The 20,773-nt window shown below is 42.7% G+C and overlaps 1 protein-coding gene across 1 annotated transcript in view; it reads left to right on the top strand.

Annotated features, from left to right (window-relative positions):
• svild (supervillin d) overlaps positions 1 to 20,410 on the top strand; it is a 76,488-nt gene extending 56,078 nt beyond the window's left edge. Inside the window, exons 9-29 of the mRNA XM_036141802.1 lie at positions 4,323 to 4,470; positions 4,629 to 4,703; positions 4,864 to 4,950; positions 5,393 to 5,576; positions 6,696 to 6,868; positions 8,349 to 8,504; positions 9,166 to 9,302; positions 10,118 to 10,265; positions 10,400 to 10,545; positions 11,812 to 11,987; positions 12,198 to 12,333; positions 14,107 to 14,407; positions 14,492 to 14,646; positions 14,729 to 14,831; positions 15,694 to 15,901; positions 15,976 to 16,109; positions 16,193 to 16,348; positions 17,172 to 17,315; positions 18,932 to 19,044; positions 19,126 to 19,281; positions 19,371 to 20,410. Coding sequence (XP_035997695.1) covers positions 4,323 to 4,470; positions 4,629 to 4,703; positions 4,864 to 4,950; positions 5,393 to 5,576; positions 6,696 to 6,868; positions 8,349 to 8,504; positions 9,166 to 9,302; positions 10,118 to 10,265; positions 10,400 to 10,545; positions 11,812 to 11,987; positions 12,198 to 12,333; positions 14,107 to 14,407; positions 14,492 to 14,646; positions 14,729 to 14,831; positions 15,694 to 15,901; positions 15,976 to 16,109; positions 16,193 to 16,348; positions 17,172 to 17,315; positions 18,932 to 19,044; positions 19,126 to 19,281; positions 19,371 to 19,457 — 3,123 coding nt within the window. The 3' untranslated portion in view covers positions 19,458 to 20,410. The remainder of the gene's footprint in view (positions 1 to 4,322; positions 4,471 to 4,628; positions 4,704 to 4,863; positions 4,951 to 5,392; positions 5,577 to 6,695; positions 6,869 to 8,348; positions 8,505 to 9,165; positions 9,303 to 10,117; positions 10,266 to 10,399; positions 10,546 to 11,811; positions 11,988 to 12,197; positions 12,334 to 14,106; positions 14,408 to 14,491; positions 14,647 to 14,728; positions 14,832 to 15,693; positions 15,902 to 15,975; positions 16,110 to 16,192; positions 16,349 to 17,171; positions 17,316 to 18,931; positions 19,045 to 19,125; positions 19,282 to 19,370) is intronic.
• The last annotated feature ends 363 nt before the right edge of the window (positions 20,411 to 20,773 follow it).

The raw sequence follows: 20,773 nt of genomic DNA, 5'->3' as shown, positions 1-20,773 counted from the left end.
ATTCAGCATGTGTCCCAGACGAGCCGCCTCCCTGTTTGCTTCCCACAGTGAGCTGAAGTAATTGTATGTTGCTGCTCCACAGGTGGTAGATATCTGATGCTTGCACTGTAGAGCACAGCTGGGTTAGAGGGGCCCCACCATCTCTGGGGTCCTGTCAGGCTAAGGTATTTCCCCCTCTTTGACTGAATCCAGAGACAGGTTTTTATCTCTAAGAGCACTCAAAGCATGTTTAGGTAGTCGTGTATTTATGGTACAGTAGTATGATTGGATGGGATTAAAAAGCTGTGTTATTAAGAGTCTTATGTGGTGCTTTAGGCATTCCAAGTTTTAAGGAACAGGATTTACTAATTTTTCAACATTAACTTGTTTCATGTTGTTTCAAACATGACATCATACCTTTTAATTTCTTCATAATCTTTTGAAAGCAACAGCATTCAGGCAGTAGCTCCTAATATGCATAATTTTAATGACCAGCTGAGAGAAAAGGGGACAAAGAGGACTACTATATGCGTGCACTTTGGCATTTGTGCAGGACCCGACAGTAAATCAAGTGAATTGTTACATTTCATTGGATTTTAACTTCTAACTGATGTTGATGTTTAATCAGTCTCAGGATGGAAGCTTCATCTCCTTCTCAACACACTAAAGCGTAGTTTTGTTTCCATTTTGCCCGTCACCGACGCACATGTGTTAGTGGGACCGACTTTGTCAGAACGGCATCACGAAAACGTACCATAAAAGCTCCAGGGTACTCATTAAGGCTCAGATGTTCAGTCTCCGTCTTTTCAATAAAATACGGCACATGCCTGAAAGGGGGGGGCTTTACTCGCCCGTGTCCCCCTCCACTTCTCTTTTTACACGCAAAGTAAACGATGACCTCATTTTGACGTTCAGCTCCAGTGTTTTTGCAAGGCTCTGGCTCAGTAGGTGGACTTGTTTTAACCATCGAAGCGCTTGGGTGAGAGGCTAAACCCCAGGCTTACATGGCCGCTCCGCTTTCCCTTAGTGTTGGAGAGGGTTTGGAAGAGAGGCAGGATAGTAAATGGTAAGCAGCGGTGCATCAGGTCGTCTCTGTGTTCACGCTGCTTTGATCTCTCTTATCATTCTGATGTTTGACCACCAGGAAAACATACTTGTCTTTTACTTTCTGTTTGCTTCATTCTTCTGTTACGGTCCTTGACAGGGAGTATTTTTATATTAAACACGCAATAAAGGGAAAAAAAATCTGTTCTGCAAGCTGTTGAAAGATACAAAAAACGACGGCTTCCTGCAAATGTCAGCTTTAATAAATGTCTGGTTTGTTCTTTGACAGAACGGCAGGAAAAAAAAAAAACTCGTGGCTGTTGTCACTTTTTTTTTTTTTTTTTGTCGGGAAATCACCAGCTCTGCATAAATACTACGTCGCTGAAAAGAATCCAATGCACTTCCTTTTTCCTTTTGAATCGCTCTGTCAAACAATAACGACGAGTCTCGGTGTGATGATTAGAAGAATGTAAGGCTCAGCGGCACATTTGTTTTCCCATGCCGGAGTGCTTCTCCCTGCTGCTTCTCAGGCCGACATGTTTTTCCCCTTTTTGAAAGTTGCAGACATCTGCAAGTGCTTAAAATGACTCTGCAGAGCGTGAAGATGACGACAGTCAGGAGATCCCACAGATCATCATTCAGCCACAAAGAAAAAGCGTCCGCTGGGACTCGGACGCGCCGTTTAGCTGCAGGAACCCTGAACATTTGTTTGTCTTTGACTTTAATTTCAAGTAGTTAAAGTTGTGTTCCAGCCGCCCTGATGTCAACAAATGCTACATGTTTCACATTAAGCTGTTAAAAAAAAAAAAAAAAAAGCAGGATTACTTGTTAGCTGATGAACACTTGACGAGCCACTTCTTTAAGGGAGCATTTTTCTTCTTGGAATGGCGTTCTGTCATTGCAGCGTCGGGTCTGCTTCTGCTGAAGAAGTCAGCAGTCATAGTGAATTACTCGCTCCAAGTCGCTCATCATTCATGAGAAAAGGAGTGTGTGGTAGAAATTCTTCTTGTATAAACATAAAGGGTTTTTTTTATATTTACTGTAGCGGCTCTGCTGGGTGTTAGGGGAGCCTAATAAAGAGCTGTCACTTTTGAAGCACTGACTTCAGGTGCTTCGCTGACAGGAGAGTACATCACAGAAGCACACGATGAGTGCCGGAGAACGCAAAACCACTTAAGTTGTTCTTGCAGATATAGTTTGCATGTTTAAGTCTTGTGTGTTTGTATAACTGCATTCGCTTGCAAAAGTACTCTCTCCACATTTTGTCACGTTGCAACCACAAACTTTAAATCGTTTTACTTGGATTTGTGTGCCACAGCAATGCGAGGTTTTTGGCACAATTGGCATAAAGAATAAAGAACAAAATATACATTTGAAAACTGTGGTTTTATTGTATTCATCCTCCTGTGCGCCTAAATAAAGTCCAGCGCTGCCAGCTGTCCTCGGGAGTCTCCCTAATAAGGAAAAGAAGTCCATGTGTGTGTCATTTAATCTTAACCATGAATGCAGTTGTTTTGTGAAGGTCCCAGAGGTATGAAGAGCAAAGATCAAAGCAGATGAGTCAGGATTAAAGTTAGGGTGGAAGTTTAATGCAGAATATCTGGATCCCTGAAAATCTCACCATGCACGCTTCAATCCATTATCCAGAAAACTGTGTTGGCACAACAGTAAACCTAGCAAGACATAACTATCCACCTTAACATACAGACAGACAGAGAGAGAGCCGCATTAATCACCACAGCAGTCAGATGGCCATCGGGAACTCTGGAGCTGCAGAGTTCAGCCATTCAGGAGGGAGGGGCGGTCGACATGACAGCTATTAGTCATGCATGCCACTGTCCTGTATGGAAGAGTTTCAAAATAAAAGGCTATGGCTGAAAGTAAGCCATAAGAAGTTTACTGTTCGCCCCCAACCATGTAGGGCGACACAGATAAGGTGTTAAATGAGCCAAATAAGATGTAGACGCAACGACTAGCAGGACATGGTGGTGGCTGCATTATGCTGTGGTGCCGCTTTCTTTTAGCAGTACCATAATATAAGTCGCATCGTTCAGAAAATGTGTCATAAAGAGGTAAAAAAAAAAATTATATAAGACTATACGCATTTATTTAGACATTTTTTTTCCACACAATCCAGGAACAAAAACTGACATTTAATCTGGTAAGACAATTTATTAAATTACAAAAATGCATCCTCAACCAGCTGAATAACGAGGAATGTACCTGGGAGGATGAATGGGGGGAAATAGCAGCTCCAACCAGCAAGGTTTAATCCAACACATTTCAGAGTAACGGCCCGTTACGCTGAAAGTTGTTAAAATTACGCTGAAATTAGACCGTGAGCGTAACGGTGCTACGTGCTAAGCTAACAGTACGACGCAGATATTTCAGAGCAACATAAAGCTCACGTTCATCAGTGAAGCTGTAACCCGCCGGGACCACAGAGCCCGAGCAAACTATAAAAAAAAAAAAAAGTGTGATTTATAGTCCGAACAATACGGTAATAAGGAAGCTGGTCAGAGTTGATGGGACAATAGGTAGAGTTAAAACAGGGAGACATAGTGAATAAAAATCTGTTAAAGGCTGCAGAGACTTGAGACTGCAGCATAAATTCATCTTCCAGCAGGACAATAATGCTAAACATAGTCTGCACCAGAATAGTTTAGATCTTAACGTATTCAAAGTCTAGAGCTGAGTCACATAAAGAATCTGTGCCATGAATGCTGCTGTTCACAGACCCGCTCCCTGTGATCAGCCTGAAGTTGACTTATTTCAAATTGGATAATGAGAGAAAACTTTTAGTTATTTTTTAAATATTTTTTTAGTACTGCAGCTCTAGTTACTGCAGTAGGTAATTCTAAAACGTATCTGCAGAGAGAGGAAGGCCGCATACACGCACCCCACTTTTAGGTTTTTATTTGGCTAAACAAAATTAAGACGTCCATGTTTCATCCGTTGTGTTTGACTTTACAATTATAATCTTCTTTTTGTTGATGACGTGCATAAAATTAAAAAAATAAAGTCTTTGTGGTTGGAACCTGACAAAATATGAAAAGTTTTAAGGTAGACGACACGTTGAAGGCACTGTACATTATATATGAACGCTTCTTGTTTTTGTTATTTTACTTTCACCGCAGTCAGTGTGTGTCACGCAGCACTGTTCCTGCTCCGTCATGGTTACCTCGTGTCCTCGTACATCCGTCTGTTGATGTTGTGAAATAAGAAACGCATTGCATGAAGAGTTATCGGAGCTGCGTTCTGGCAGGAATCTTTACCGAGTCGTATCTGAATCCCAACAGAAGTCCAATGTGGATCTGGAGCCCAAAATGTCACTGGCAGACAGGATGAAGGTCCTCAAGGACAAGGAGGAGCAGTGGAAGAACAGAGGCAAAGGAGCAGCCAACGACTCGGTTCAGTTCACGGTGGCCGGACGGATGGCCAGGAAAGGTAGCAGAACCACAAAACAGATGAGATGAATGAAAGTCTCTCTCCAGCCTGAGCAAGCATCTTGTTCAGCTGTGTCTTTGCAAAAAACTTTCTGAAAGTGCACATAAAATCTAGCAGAAAAAAAAAAGAGAAATAACCGTCATGTCGCGCTGCACCAGGTCTCGTGTCCACGGACGAGTCGCCAGTCATCTCTCTGAAGAAGTCCAGCGCCACGCCCGTGAAACCACATGAAGGTATTGTTTGGGATTCAACCTAAGATTGTCTCTGAGCTGTTCTTGGTGCTTTAAAGAGAAACCCGCCGGCTGATTCAGACAGAGGTCATTTTAGAAACTCCGGCTTTGTTCGAGTGTGCAGAAAGCTGCCACTGACTAAATCTTTCTGTCCGCTGGGCAGAAATCTCCAGTAGGAGTGACGTCAAAGTGGAGGGAGATAAACGCCTCGACAAGTTGGAGTCGTTCCTTGACAAACTCCACAGTAAAGGTACGACCTCTGCTTTTATCCACGTCAAATATTTGTCATCGTTGAGATAAATGCACTATTTCCACACGTTTTTTCGTATGTTGTTACGGTGGTTCCCCCCCCCACGCTGTGACCATTAGCATCATGTGTGTCAGGGGCTGGCTGCATATCTTAATGGCACCTAAAGCATCTATTCATTAAGCTAGAATTAGTTAGTATGAAATGTGCACACAACAATATTGATGACTATAACGTGCAGCCCTGGTTTGTGTATATTACCATTTACTCTTACTTTAAACTACCCTGAGTTGTGAATGTTGCAGAGACACCAGCATTAGAGCTCTGCAAATGTTTGTAAAATATATATATATATTTTTCTAAAAACATAAATCCTATGCTTAACGCTTCCTTCGTTTCCATTCGTCCTGTTCCCTGACCTTCTTCCTGGGCGCCGGGGCATTAGGGGGCAGCAAAGCCAAGCCGTCCACCATCGAGGTGACGGCAGAGACGGAGAAAGAGGTGATGACCCTGGACGACGAGGAGACGTTTGGCAACTTCTACAAATCCGTCTCCCCTACAACTCTCCTGGAGTCCAGTGTGGTTTTGACTGAAGAGGACCTGAGTGAGATCCAGCCCGACACACCAAAGTGAGTTTAAAATGATCCTGAATGTCTTTACTCTGGCAGTGATTATGGGTCATTTTGGTAATAACACGACAAATGTTGTACACGATATTTACCTTTTCTTTTTTTTTTTCTTTTTTATTGCTGTATTTTTCACTGTGTTCCCTGGTTCTCACGTACATGACCTACAGCCTAGAGGTGTGGGGAAATGCATACAAGGCTAATCTTCATCCCATTTGTATTGTTCAAAAAAGAGCTTTCAATTCAATTGAATTTTATTTATATAGCGCCAATTCATGAAACATGTCATCTCAAGGCACTTTCCAACGTCAAATTAAATTAGATTATACATATTGGGTCAGATTATACAGGATTGTGAATAGAAAAGCTTTAACAGTTGGGGATTTGGTTGAATTTAAAACCGTACAATTTATGTATAATTTAAAGAAGTTTGTGGATGTGAAGCCTGCTCACATCCAGGGATTGTTTCAAAGAAGAGATTTTGTTTATAATTTTAGAGGTAGTAGCATGTTTAAAATACTAAAGGTTGGAACAAATGTGACGCACCATTGTATTTCTGTTGTTGAGGTGAACACATGGAATAAAATAATTAAAAGACTGTTCAATGCTTGTTCAGTTTAAAAAAAACATGTTAAAAGAAAGAATTATAAGATCCTATGTTGGAAAAGAAGCTGATTGTTGAAACATTTATGAAAATATGTTGTTACCTACTTTGGATTACAATTCTTGTGAAAATTATTGTACTAATAATTTTTATGTGTACCTTTATGTATTCTATAGAGAATTGTCAGCTAGCTCAAATGCTAATTTTGTCTAAGATGTCATAGGAATCGGTGAAATAAGCTTTGGCTTCTGCCCATTCCCTTTCAGACATTGACACAGAAAATTAAATAAATCAAAATCAAAAAAGATCTCTGAAAAAATAAATTGAGACTTGGACCCTGTGACAGGGTTTTTCATCCCATTGTTTAGTTATATAAATAATACCATACCGCCTTTTCCACTGGTCGTATTTCTATTAACACAGTTTTACTATTCAGCAGCTTTGGAAAGCAGGATTATATTAGATTCTTTATAGCTATCAGCAGAGTTTATTACTTATTTGTCCCACTTTGCCTTCAGGCTAACCTCGGCGGTAGCGGAGCACAAGCGAGCGGTGCGACCAGCCAGAAGGAATCAGGGCTCCAGGAATCCCCTGCGGGCTCTGGCCGCCCGTAACGACATCCGGCAGGTTTACACCGAGCAGAGGCTTAATGTGGCGTCAGTGGAGACCAAGAGGATCCAGGTGGAGAGAAGTAAGACTGCTCACATTTCGCTAAAGTAAATAAGGTGTTTACCTAAAGCAATCTGGCAAATAAACCAGATTACAACACACAAGGAAGAGGCTTTTGATTATTTATTGTTTTTCACATTTACCTTTCTCTTAAATCAGTTTGTGAACTAAATAAATCAACATAATTCAGCCAATCTTTCAAAAAAGCAGATTAAGAGTGCCTTGCAAAAGTATTCACACCCTTTCAACGCCTTTGCATTTTGTAAAGCCAAAAGCATTTAAAGGCCAAAACATTAATAAAAAATTAAAAAAAATAGCCAAACAGTGATTTATTTTTTTTCCTGCTCTAAAAAAATATGATTTTAAATAAACCAATTAGGCTATCTGTGTTGAGGTAATATTAATAAATGAATTCCAACCTGATTTTAATGCTCCAAAGTCTGCATTTGAGTAAAACTCATTGGATAGCTGTATTCCTTTTTTTTTAGGAAATTTAAAAGCATGTGAAATGTAGGGTTATTAAAAGACAAATGTTTTCTGTTGTACATAACCTTCAATTTTAAGTTACTTGTCTGTAATAATTTTGCTATAATTAAGAATAAATCTTTACTAGCCACCAGTGCTGGTCACCAAACTCTTAGTTTGGGTGGTGGGGGGGCACAAGGCCCTCAAATGGCCCCCGGGCTGCACTTTGACACGCCTGTCTTAGAAGTTTATTAGAGGATATTAGAACAACCACCATGAAGACCAAGGAGGGCAGCAGACTGATCAGTGCAGAGGTCATGGAGAAGTTTAATTCAGGGTGATTTATAAATCAGTAACCCTAGCTGAGGTCTGAGCTCTGTTCAATCCATCATCTTCCTACCATCCTACCAATGCAACGCTGTCCTGCACTACCAGACAGCGAAAGGAGAGCATAGTTCCCTGAAAAACAGCCCAGTCCCCTACGGTAACTCTGGAGCAGCTGCAGTCATCCACAGCTCAGGAGGGAGAATCTGCTGACAGCACGACGATGAACCACACACACACCACTAAGCACAAAACAGTGACCCAGGAGCTTCAGTATAAACACAAACCACACTTTCAGTTTATTTTAAGAATTAAAAATGTATCCTTTTCCTTTCTCTTCACAATTCTGCACCTGCATTGGTCTTAGCACTTGCTGCTGGACATGTTTCTGCTGCATCACAGGCTCGTTTGGCTGTTTCTGCACTCGGTTCCTGTTTGTGGATACACTTCAGACTACTCTAGCCTCAGTCACCTTTTCATAGTTTTCATTTTAGGAAGTGGGCATGATTACAACACACGTCTCGTAGCGCTCACAGAAAGTAATATCAACTCATCTCTAACACGCTCTACTCAAGCTATGTTGATCCCTGTTACATCAGCACGTTGGTCTGAAGCGTGCGTGTTCGACCAACAGAGCAACAGTTCAGCGTGTCGTTGGTAAATGTTGTTAATCGTATCGTTTTTTTGTTTTGTTTTTGTTTTTTCTCACTCAGTGGCAAAGCATTCCAACTTGGCCGACGTGGCCTTGGCCGGCCTCGCCAGCAAGGAGAACTTTCGCAAGGTCAGCCTGCGCAGTGTGAAGTCCACAGAGGTGGTGACCAACAACAGCGCGGTGCCTTTTCACAAACTCATGCTTATTCGCATCAAAGGTGAGAAAACGCAAGAGAACCGGCTGTCTGTGAGACCGGGGAACGAAAAGTGAACTTAGAAAAAGTTAGTGGTTTATGTTGGACTAGTATTTCTCTCATCCTGGATAAAGAACAACGATAAATTACTTTAATTCTATTCTATTTAGGTTCTGTTCTAGTTACGGTTTTATTCAGGGTCCTCGTGGAAAACGGGAGATAAGTCTTGGATTTGATATCAGTATTTTCTTGGACTGGTTAAGTATGGAAAATTAGATTTAATGTAAGGAAAAATATTTGTATTTCTAGACTTTTTTTAATTTCTGTCCTCCCATCTTTGTGTCCTTCCTTCTTTCCTTGCTTGTGTCCTTCCTTCTTTCCTTGCTTTTCCATTATAAACAGCAACGTCTCCTTCCTCGAATCCTGACCATTTCCCTTCCTTGCTTTCATCCTGTCTTTTGTACTTTATGTCCTTATTGTCCTTCGTTCTTTCCTTCCAGTGTCAAGCATCACCTAATTTTAACCCTGTCTCCGTTTAAATATTTGCCATAAATGTATATATGTCAAGATTTCCACAGACGACTGAGAACACAGGAAGTTGTATTTGGGAAAAAAAAACTGTAATTTTACATGAAAAACGCTCAGAGACCCTGATTATGGAACTAAAAGCCTTCATTGTTCGCAGGTCGAAGGCACATCCAGGTGCGCCTGGTGGAGCCGACGGCTCAATCACTGAACAGCGGGGACTGCTTCCTCCTCATAACCCCAAAGCACTGTTTTATGTGGAGCGGAGAATTTGCCAACGTCATTGAGAAAGCCAAGGTACTAAAGCCCACACACGGAACAAAAAAAGCTTCTTCGCAAACTTGTATTGGCGTGTTTAGACAGGTAACCGTACACCTGATGAATCATCTTTATGACAGAAAACAAGGTCCTGCTGTGGGAAACCTGTTAGACCATTGAACAAACATTAGTGCAAACAAATCTTGTATTGTTGTTCTTAGATTTTAATGCTACTGGATGCCATTTTATTTATTTTTGATATATTTTTGCATTTTTAGGTCATATGTAAATCATATGCTAAAGTTATGTCAGCATAAGCACATGCACTGAATGAAAACAGTCTGACTGCAGCCAGTCTGACTATTTAATCGCATGCTTCAGCTGCAGACGAGCTGCAGAGGACAATGCAGCAGAGCCAGTCCGCTCGCTCTTGTAAAAGTAGAATGTAGCAAAAGATTAGTGTTATCAGGTTTGCCATTGCACAGCATAATATAACAGACACTGTGCAGACTTTAGAATATAGATATGTTGTTGTAACTGAATCTGCTGGTTAAGCTACTGCAAAGTCTAGGATGCTCTAATCCCAGGTTTGCGGCTTTTGGACAAAACGCATCTAGAATGGCTGCTGATAAGACTCTGCCTTTTATCTTTTATGGGGCGCTGCACGTCAGCGCGCATGCATTGCACAATATGACATGCCTAGAACTGATAGCAGACTGTCTGGCGCTAATCTAGGACACGAGTTCACTGGATCCATCTTACAAAGAGCCCTTAAAAGATGCCAGTGTTCTTATCTGGTAGATCCTCTGTCTTGGCGCATGTATAATGTTTGGAATATGCTTTTCTGCGGCCAGGCGTCAGAGATGGCCTCTTTTGTTCAGACCAAACGGGACCTTGGCTGTAAGGCTCCCCAGGTATCGGTGCTGGAGGAAGGCATCAACACTGAAAACAGATGGGCCAAAGAGTTCTGGAACCTGCTCGGAGGAAAGAGCAAATACAGAGGTAGAAAAAGCAACTCTTTACATTTTTGATAAAGAGGAACACCTACACACCTTTTGTTGGACTTGGAAGTGTCTGGCCTGCGTCTGAATGCGCACACTGATTCTGGCTGCGTCTGTGTGGGGGGGGTGTTACAGGGGCAGGGGACCCGGAGGAGGATGAGCTGTACGAGAGCGGGGTGGTGGACTCCAACGGCGTGTACAGACTCCAGGGAGACAAGCTGGTACCGCACGAAGATGCTTGGGCGTCCATCCCCAGTGTGTCTTTGCTGGACTCAAAAGAGGTGACTGTGTTCAAATGGAGCCGAACGTGTGAGGGATCTGGAAAACAAACTGTGGTCAATGTTAGAGATGCACCGATCCGTCCTCCACGGATCTGAGTCAGCAGATTTTCCCTGGATTGGTTAAAAACCTGCAGGTCAAATACTGAATAATCAGTTATTTGGGTGTATTTTTTTAATTCATTTTGTTATCATTCATTAAATGAATCGAAAACTAATTAACATTTAAGGGCTATACAGTTGAGGCCAGATATTTACATACACTCATTAAAAAGAAGTGTATTTTTCTCACGTTCTGACATAAAACTTTCCTGTTTTAGGTCATTATCTTTACATTAGGTCACTTCTACCTCCTAGATGCCAGAATATTGAGAGATGTTTATATATTATGTCGTTATATATTATGTTTATATATTACATCCCCAATTCAAGAAGTTTATTTATCTACCTAGGTTACACAGCAATTTGGACACAGCAAATATCAAACAGGAATTTAGTAATTGGAAGGACATTTGATGTTTTCTTGACAATTAATCTATCAGAAGTGTCCAATGACATGATATCGCCCAATTTTTTTAAGGCACAGTAAGCTTTTGTGTTTGTGAACTTCTGGTTTGAAATAAAAAAAAAAAACTATAAAATATGGTGCCCCATATATGGAGGCTATTAGACGTGCCGTCCAGGGTTTGATTCCCAACCTCTGGACTTTTGCTTTAGCCCTTCCCCTTTGTTCTGTCTATTCTATCTATTTACTATTAATAAAGGACACAAACGCTCTATATCAATCGTCTGAAATGTAACCAATAGAAATAAGGTATTCCTGACTTAACTAAATTAAAAAACTTTACGATTTTTCTTTCATGTACTGTATATACATGCAGTTTCTCTTCAGATGCATCAATCAGCAGCATAAATGTGTTGTTTTTTTTTAAGTATAACAATTAAATAAAGGTAAAAGACATGCTCTGATGCAAAAAATATGCACAGTGTTGTTTCCTCTTTATTTTCTGTTAGGTTAAAAATGACTTCCTCCCTCAAAGAACCCGCCACACAGTTCTATCCCCTTTTTGGCAATATCTTGATTAATCAGACTCAGTTAAAATCAGAAACGGTAGAAAGCTCATACGTTGGCCTCAGACAGGAGGAGCCAGATCGGTGCATCTCAACACCCGATGTGAATGTTATCAGTTTAATCAGCTTGAATTGGTGTTTTTCTAGCTCCATTTAACTTTCCCAATCCTCGTTCCTTCTGCTTAAACCACACGGCAGGTTTTAGTCTTCGACTTTGGCAGTGAAGTGTACGTATGGCACGGGAAAGACGTGCCCTTGGGTGACAGAAAAGTAGCTGTCAAACTGGGCAAACAGCTCTACAGCGGCAGCTACGACTACAGCAGCTGCCGAGTCAACCCTCTGGATGCGTCCTGCACAAACAAGGATGTGCCACCGTGAGTACGAGTTAATACCGCAACACACGATTCATGTCAGTGGGACAGGTTTACGCTTTAGCATTTTCTTCTTCCACCTCGCCTTTAAGGTGTGCGTAAATGGAAAGAAACGGCTGCAGTGTTATTTCTTGTGTTTTTGTAGCCTCTAGTGGTTTAGCCGCTGCAGTACAGCGGCGTGTGTGCGTAAGCGTGTTTGTGTGCGACCTGCAGGAAAGGGGAGGGACGACCGAGCTGGACTCTGTTCGGCCGGCTGTCGGAGCACAACGAGACGTCCCTGTTCAGGGAGAAGTTCCTCGACTGGGCCGAGAGGAAGAAGGAGGAAGCAGCTCAGGCAGAGGAAATCAAGGTAGACGAGACCGGAGCGTGTCTGTTTTCTGGGTCAGACCCATCGCAGTGAAAGCATGTTTTTTTTTTTTTCCTTCAGCCTGTTCAATTGTAGACGTAAGGACACGTTTTGGTGAATGAATTGACTTTGCTACAGTAAAATGTAGCAAAAACAGGCATTAATCATTTAGCACGACATACACTACACTGCAGAGAAAGCATGAGCAAGTTTCTACCTTGTTTTCTTAATTTGGTAAAATGAATGTTCATTTTGTTACATTACAACTACAGACTTCAATATCAAAGTAAAAGTCTCTTTATTTGTCTCTAGTCTGCCTTGGACAGGGGCGTTACTCTGCACAGACACAGTGCACTCTTTGTAAACACAGATACATTAATAAAATCATATTATAAACAGCACAATTAAGTAAAAACTACTTCACTGACTAGGTTTCATTGGGAATTGTAAGTTAAACATAATATAATATGCAATTCACTGAGTGTAACAGACCAAAGCACTTCCCACCCATCCATCCGTTGTCTCTACTGGCTTCTCCTTGCAAGGCGGCGCCTGGTGCCCATCCCCAGCAGTCATTGGGCGAGAGATGGTGTCCATCCTGGACAGGTAGCCAGTCCATCACAGGGCAACATAGAGACATAAGAGACACGCTGCCAGGCACACACTCACACCTAAGGGCAATTTGGAGAGGCCAAGTAACCCAACAGTCGTGTTTTTGGACTGTTGGATGAGGACGGAGAACCCACGCATTCACAGAAAATACAAACTCCATCATCCTGACACCCCCAAATAAATCCAGTGCGACCAAATACCATGACGGGTAATTAGGGTCAGTAGGGTCTACCAGTCTAATTTAATCTGTTCACGCAACACTTTTTTTAGTCATGCAATCCACAAACCGGGTATTTATGGAAGAGGGGCAATAAAAAAGTGTAGCTCTGAAAGAAAACTATAAGAAGTCATGTTTTCAGTTTGTCGCAAGCCTTTTAGGGGACACAGCTGACGTGTGGAAAGGCGAGGCAAATTTATTTATATAGCACAATTCAGTACAGAGACAATGCAAAGTGCTTTACATGATTAAAATATAGGAAAATGAAAACAGAATGAAAACAAGTAGGGATAGAATATGGAAACAAAAAAGAACATTAAAAACAGTAAAACAGTTTAACTAGAACAGTCAAAGGCAATTTTAAACAAATGTGTTTTTAGTGTTGATTTCAAAGAACTCAGGCTTTCCGCACTTTTAAGGTTTTCTGGAAGTTTGTTGAAAGACGTGCTGTGGTCAGATAGCTAAGTGGCAGAGAATTGAGAATGTGAAACATGGGGGGTGTCAGCCTTATGCTGGGGAGATGCTTTTCTTCAGCCTTAGCCGGGAAGCTGTAAATTGGAGATGGATGGAGCCAAACGAAGGCTAAAACTGGAGGGAAACCTGCCAGGGGTAAAAGGCCAGACTGGAGAGGAGGTTCACCTTCCACCAATATCACAATCTTAGAGCATTTTCATGTTCCAATGGTCCAGTCAAAGTCCAAACCTAGATTCATTAGCAGGGGTCCTCGAGGTCTGGTGTTCTGCAACTTTTGTGTGTCCCGGGTCCAACACACCTAGCTCGACCCCGTGTGTCGAGCCCGGAGTGTGCCTTTGGAGATTTAAGAACATGGCAAAAAAAAAAAAAAAACTGGAAATTCTTCCCTTCTTAGAGCTTTGCCCGAGCGCTTTTTAAAATGTCTAGCAACGAAAACCAAGCTGGCGGTTTCACAAATGCTCCCGTTCGCTCAGAGCCCGGAGCACGCCGCCCCGCGCTCCCCGCTGGACTTGGAGCTGCAGCCCTGCGACGCCAAAGCCCTGCTGGGCAACGAGGCCGAGCCGGTGAAGACGGTCCTGGAGGGGGTGGACGTGCAGCGAGGCTACGGCCCGGTGAGGACGGAGGACGGGAGACAGGCCGAGCTGGCCACCGTGGCCGTGGAGGCGTGGCACATCAAGGAGCACGGCGAGGAGGAGCTGCCCGAAGGGAGCGTGGGCCAGCTCCACGAGGGAGACGCCTACATCATCCGCTGGAAATACTCCATCACCACACTGGGTGAGTCCTCATGTCCCCGCTGAGCAGTTTTAGGGAGAGCCGGGCGTCTGATCCATTATTTCGGTCTCTCTCGCTGTGCGTCAGTCGGGAAGCGGCAGAAACCCGGGGAACTGAGCGCGGCGGCTCCCGGCAGAGAGAGGGTCGCTTGTTTCTTCTGGCAAGGCCGTCACTCCAGCGCCAGTGAGAAAGGGACGTCAGCGCTGATGACGGTGGAGCTGGGCAGCCACCGGGGGTCACAGGTGGGCTCAGGTCATCACAAAAGCCGCCGCTTCAGCCGACCGCGCGTCCTCTGACCCGTCGCTTTCTGATTGGCCTGTGCAGGTGCTGGTGACTCAGGGGAAAGAGCCGCCGTGCTTCCTGCAGCTCTTCCAGGGGGGCTTGGTCATCCATAAGGGCGGCAGAGACGACAGTTCCAGCAGCGCAGGTAGGAACGGATGCTGTCGCCGTGGTAACGGGGTAGTTTCCAGGTCTGGATGAGGAAGCAAAACTAAAACCACATGTGGAAGATTTCTATTTCTAGACTTTGATCCCACTGTCTGAATGTTGGGCCCTTCCTTTTTTCCTTGTATGCTTCCTTTCTTCTTTTTCATTCCTTCATTTTTTCCTCATTTCTTCTGTCCTTCCTTTTTTCTTTATTCTCAGTGTTCTCCCTCCATCCTTCTTGTCCTGCTTTCTTTCTTTCCTTCTCTCTGCCTTCCTTCCTTCTTAGCATGTCTCTTTCCTTCATCCTTTCTTCCTCCTTCTTGTCCTTCGCTCTTCTTCTTTCTTCCTTCTTTTTGTCTCAATTTGTATCCTCCCTTCTTTTCCTTTTTTGCACAAATCCCTCCTCGTTTGTTTCCATCTTTCCTTCTTCACATACTTCCTTCCTTCCTTCCATATGTCCTTTCTTGTTTCCTTCCTGCATTCTGCGGGTCCTCCCTTCCTTTACTTTTTTCTTTATTCCCATAGTGGTGCACTTCTTTCCCTCCCTTTCTTTCATCTTTCCTTTCTTCTTACCTCATCTCCTTGCCTTCCTTCTTTCTCCTGTCCATCCTTGCTTCCTTTCCTACGTGTTTCCTTCTTTTCTTTCCTTGTGTTTTATCTCTACCTCCATTCTCTGGTTCTCTGCAGGTTTCATAAGTAAAGCCTGCCCACCGTGGTTCATTGAACTTTTTACACATTTTGTTTTTTAAGAAATGTGATCTTTGGTGTTGAATCTTTGCATGAAAAACGTGAAGGAAAGCCTTTTCCACGCAGCCAGAGCCTGACAGAGCGCTCTGCCTCACATCTCTGCTCGTCGTCTCCAGGTGGCTGGAGGTTGTTCTGCGTCCGCGGCGAGGCCGAGGTGGAGGCCTCCCTGATGGAGGTGGCGTGCGAGCGTGCCAGTCTGCGCTCCCGCTCCAGCCTGGTGCTGCTCAACGCGCAGAAGGATCTTCTCTACCTGTGGCACGGATGCAAAGCACACGCAGATGCCAAGCAGGTGGCCAAAAGAGCAGTGGACAAACTCCAGCAGAGGTGAGACCCGGGCTCTCATGTCCTGCAGACCTCTGCGCCTGCTGCATGTACTCACTGCTCTTCATCTTCTCTAGGTGTCCCTCAGAGCTGGGACTAAACGGCAGCAGCAAGTTGAAGGTGGAGGAGGTGGAGGAAGGCTCTGAGCCTGCAGAGGTTCTGAAGGCTTTAGGCCCGCAAGACAAGAAGGCTTACGACTGTATGCTGCAAGGTAGGGCCGGCCGGGTTACTGAAAGGCATTTAGCACCTTGTGAAGTGAAGGCGTTCATCAGTGAGGGTGTGTTTGTTGTCAAGATCCTGGAAAGTACAACTACACGCCGCGGCTCTTCAGGCTGAGCGCCAGCTCCGGGATGTTCGGCTGGGAGGAGCTGCTGTATCCCGCCAGGGTGATGGAGAGAGTCATGGCCATGCCCTTCCTGCAGGAGAACCTCTACTCTGCACAGCAGCCAGGTAGCGCTCAGCCAGGCCCACCGCCATCTGTGTTTCTCTTTTAAAACCATATAAACATACATCCTTCATCAAGGCCAAGCCACTCTGCAAAAAGGGAGCTAAAGGTGAATAAAATGTTCTTGAAATCAGTGTATTTTTCTTTGATTTGAGCAGGTAAATAAGATTATCTGCCAATTAAATATGATCTTTGCACTTGAAATAGAAACAATTCATCTCCATCATCTTATTTCGAGTGCAGGATATCTAATTATCTTATTTAAGGGGTACAAATACTAATTCCATCGGCAAACAGTCTTATTTAGCTGCTCAAATTAAGGAAAAATACACTAATTTCAAGAAAATTGTACTGACTTTTAGTTCCCTTTTTGCAGTGCAGTACAATTTTCTTGAAATGAGTGTATTTTTCCTTGATTTGAGCAGCTAAATAAGACAATTTGCCAATGTAATGAGTAGTTTTACCCCTAAAATAAGATCATTAGATATACTGCAGAATATAATATAATGGAGATTAATTGTTCTTATTTTGAGTGCAAAAATCCTATTCCATTGGCAAATGGTCTTATTTAGCTGCTTAAATCAAGGAAAAATACACTCATTTCAAGAACATTTTACTCACTTTGAGTTCCCTTTTTGCAGTGTAGCAATTGTGTGAACTTGGAGTAGTTAGACTAACAAGTCACATAAATGCCATTAAACCTGGGAGCTCTGTATTTTTACTCCCTAGTTATTTCTAATCTGAGGTGCACTTCACAGCAGCTGTCATTAAGCTGCTTCTACTTCTGCTGGACTCCATCTCATGTTCCTCATGTCCTCTCTTCGTCAGCCCTGTTTCTTCTGGACAACCGCATGGAGGTGTACCTGTGGCAGGGCTGGCAGCCTGACGACACTCAGTGCACCGGATCTGCTAAGATGCGCTGGGACAGTGAGAGGAAGTGCGCCATGGAGACGGTGCTGCAGTACTGCAAAGGTTAAAGCCGGCACGCATGCATTCTGGCCCCGTGACTAGCGTGTGCTCTTGGTTTTCAGGTTTTCCCGTCAGCCGCTGTTCATTTCACTGAAAGCGTTGAAGTTAGGCGCCGTATTATGTCTGCTTGGTGTTCCAGGACTTTGAGCTTTAGAGGCTTCATTCGTCCCTTAATGAGGAAATTCTGTGTATCATTATCAACAATTCCTAGTGAAAACAAAATTGAGACTTTACGGTAAGGTCAAATATATGAAAAAAGAAAAACTATAGTTATGGAAAAAAACCAGCAGGTGCAAAATGTCACATTAAGAATTGTTGTCTAAATGCCAAAAAGAGGCCCACAGATTTTACTTTCACAAGTGGAGCCTTACTGCTTTCACCATAGTGCTCCGCTTGGTTTATATATGCAGGACGCTTTATTAGATTTTATTCTGGGACTATTTAAGGTACAATGGACCCAAAAACAGAAAGGTAGAAGAGAAAAAAAGTGCTAAAAGAAAGAAGATGAAGAAAATAGAGGGAAAAAGGAGAGAACAGAGAAAGCTCACTGAGGTTTGTAGGCCTGCAGATCTCGTTTTATACATTGTTAGATCGTCTTACACAGTTACACATTTTTTAACTTAGCTATTTTTAATTACTGTACAGTATTTACAGTCTCTGATGTCTAAAATTTCATGTTTTACCTTGTGTGAATCTGTGTGTGTCTGTAACCATTGAACACACCAACCAGTTGTGTTTACTACAAGTTACTGGACAGAAATACATCCGACTTCATCTTCCTTTCAACACAAAGTTAATGAACGAGGTTGTGCTGATCGGGAACGATGGCGGCGCATGTCCTCCTCCGCAGACGCTCCCAACATTCAGTTGTCTCTCTTTTTCCTGTCTTTCGTCCAATAGCAGGCAAGCATCATATTAGCAGGTGTGAAGAAGGCGGGCGACGTGCAGCATGTGGACAGAGGCACAAATGTCTCCGCTCTGCTGCAGCTCTCAGCGTCTAAACCTCCCAGAACTGCAGTCATAAAGCTGCTGAAAATGATGTCATATTTAACCCTTAAAGGGGCGGTACAACCACAGCTAAGACACTGTTAACATAACAGCAAATACCGATACAAGAGAGTAAATGGTCCCTTTGCTGCTGCTACACCTGAATTTCCCCACAGAGACACTGAGGCGTATTTCTACTCTTTTTTAGTTTTCCTTGCATTGATCCATCCATCCATCCATCTTCTTACTCGCTTTATCCATCATGGGGTTGCGAAGGGTGCTGGTGCCTATCTCCAGGGGCAGGGTACACCCTGGACAGGTCGGCAGTCTGTCGCAATAACTGGAACAATTTTGGGATTTTTTTTATTTCTTTAAAATTTTGATGCCCACTTCCCAATTATCCAGGACTCTGCTTCCCTATTGCATCCCCATAAAGATGCTGGCGTATGTTTTTTTTATTTTAACGGAACAAAATGTGTAGAGATACACGGGAAGAAAAGTCATCTATTTGTTGGGGAGCGCTTTATTTTGTCAGATTTTCTTGAAGCTCTTGTTTGATTCCGGCTGTTAAAAACCCCAAAAATCCCATCAAAGTAGCTATTTTCTTAAATCACTGTCTTGCTGGTTTACAGAAAAGAATCCTCGGCGCCCCCCTCTGGCCTACCTGGTCCTGGCGGGCTATGAGCCCCTCACGTTCACAAACATCTTCCCGTACTGGGAGAAGAACGCCAGCATCACGTCTAAGGTGACTAACTCTGCTTCCTCGTCCTAGTGGTCCTTTCTTTCTCAATGCTTCGTCCTGAATGTGTTCCTATGTGAAATCCAGAGCGGAAGTTCCAAGAGCAAAGTGATCCTGGTGAAAGACGCGCTGTCCAAGCTGAGCAAGGAGCAGTACTCCATCGAGGAGCTGACCAGGAAGCCTCTGCCGGAGGGAGTGGATCCGCTCCGCCTGGAGGACTACCTGTCAGACCAGGACTTCAAGGTAGCGCTCTCTGACCGCAGTTAACATTCAAGTAAAGCCAGACGGAGACTATGTACTGACAGCCACGCCTCCTCTTTGTTCTCCTGCAGACGCTTTTTGAGATGAGTCGAGTCGAGTTCAACGCCATGCCAAACTGGAAGCAGAAGAACCTGAAGAAGAGCAAAGGTTTATTTTAAAAAGGCTCCACGCAGATTCACCGCCGTTCTTCTTCTTGACTTTCTCGCTCCTCTCCGCAGCTTTTATCACATTTTTTTATTTGACCTACAGAAAAGAGATCCTCATTTGTAAAGACTAGAAAATGTAAATGTACAATCCTGTTTTTAATGTTTATCTGGTTTTATTAACTGTGCCGTATTATTTTGTTGTTTTTTATGCTGTCTCTGAAACATTTTAACCGACGATTATGTGCAATTAATCTTTTACCTTCACACTATTATAAATATGTGAGATACTGTTGATGTTTACTCAGATATGTTAATTGTTGTTTGTGGTTTAAAACCGTTTTTTTGTTGTTGTTTTTTTCATTTAAACTGAGAGCGGGCTCCGTCACCAGGGACACATCTGCTCATTAAAAAGTGCAGATTTGAATTGAATTGTCAAAACAACCCATTTTGATTGGTTCAAACCAACAATTTCACTTAGATAACGACGTATTTTCTTATTTTATCACATCCACAGGAAACCAATCAAAACACAGCGCAAGTATTATTTGGTACTGAATATTAATCCTTTAGCTGGGCCCTTCTCGGCCTCATTCTGGTTGTTTGGGACCAAATCTAAGCTGTCTATATTTACCAGTTAGTTTTTTTTTTTTTCTTCCTCCTGAGTCTGTGCATTTAGGTTTGGATCATTCCTGAACTTTAAAAGCATTATGTGTGTTACTGGATGTCTTCTGAGAGAATGTGAGTGTGAAACTGCTGCATAAACTGCCTGTATTAGAAAACTGTGTTGATATGCCACTCGTAAAAACTATCATTGTTTTTTTTTGTTTTTTTTTTTGTGGTAATCTGCATCTTGGTTGTGATCAGTATGATCTGTATTATTGATTGGGTCAGGTTTGGGAGTTAGATGATCAGTATTCCTTTTAAAGTAAAAAAATATATAAGAATAAAAGTGTTGATTGACTGTTTTTATTCGAATATTTGAATGTAAATAACCAGAACTAGATCAAGGTATCATAATTCAACTACATGCTGAAACAAAAAAAACTACATAATCAAACAACAGGCCTACAAACCTTTGCCCCATTTCTTTGCATTTTTGCTTTTTTTGTTGCATCAACACTTTTCAGATCATCAGAGAGAACCTCCATAAGTAAAATCTGATTTTATCTGGCTTTGCCACGGTTGCTATCAAGACTTTTTGATGACTGTAAAAAGTGAAAAAGAAAGAAGTGATATTTCTTGAAACAAGTGTATTTGACCCTAATTTGACCAAGTAAATACGATTATCTGCCAATGGAATGAGTATTTTGTCCCCTAAAATCAGATAA

The sequence above is a fragment of the Fundulus heteroclitus genome, chromosome 10, assembly GCF_011125445.2.
Source record: "Fundulus heteroclitus isolate FHET01 chromosome 10, MU-UCD_Fhet_4.1, whole genome shotgun sequence".
NCBI lineage: Eukaryota > Metazoa > Chordata > Actinopteri > Cyprinodontiformes > Fundulidae > Fundulus > Fundulus heteroclitus.
This window is presented reverse-complemented; position numbering and strand designations above follow the sequence as displayed.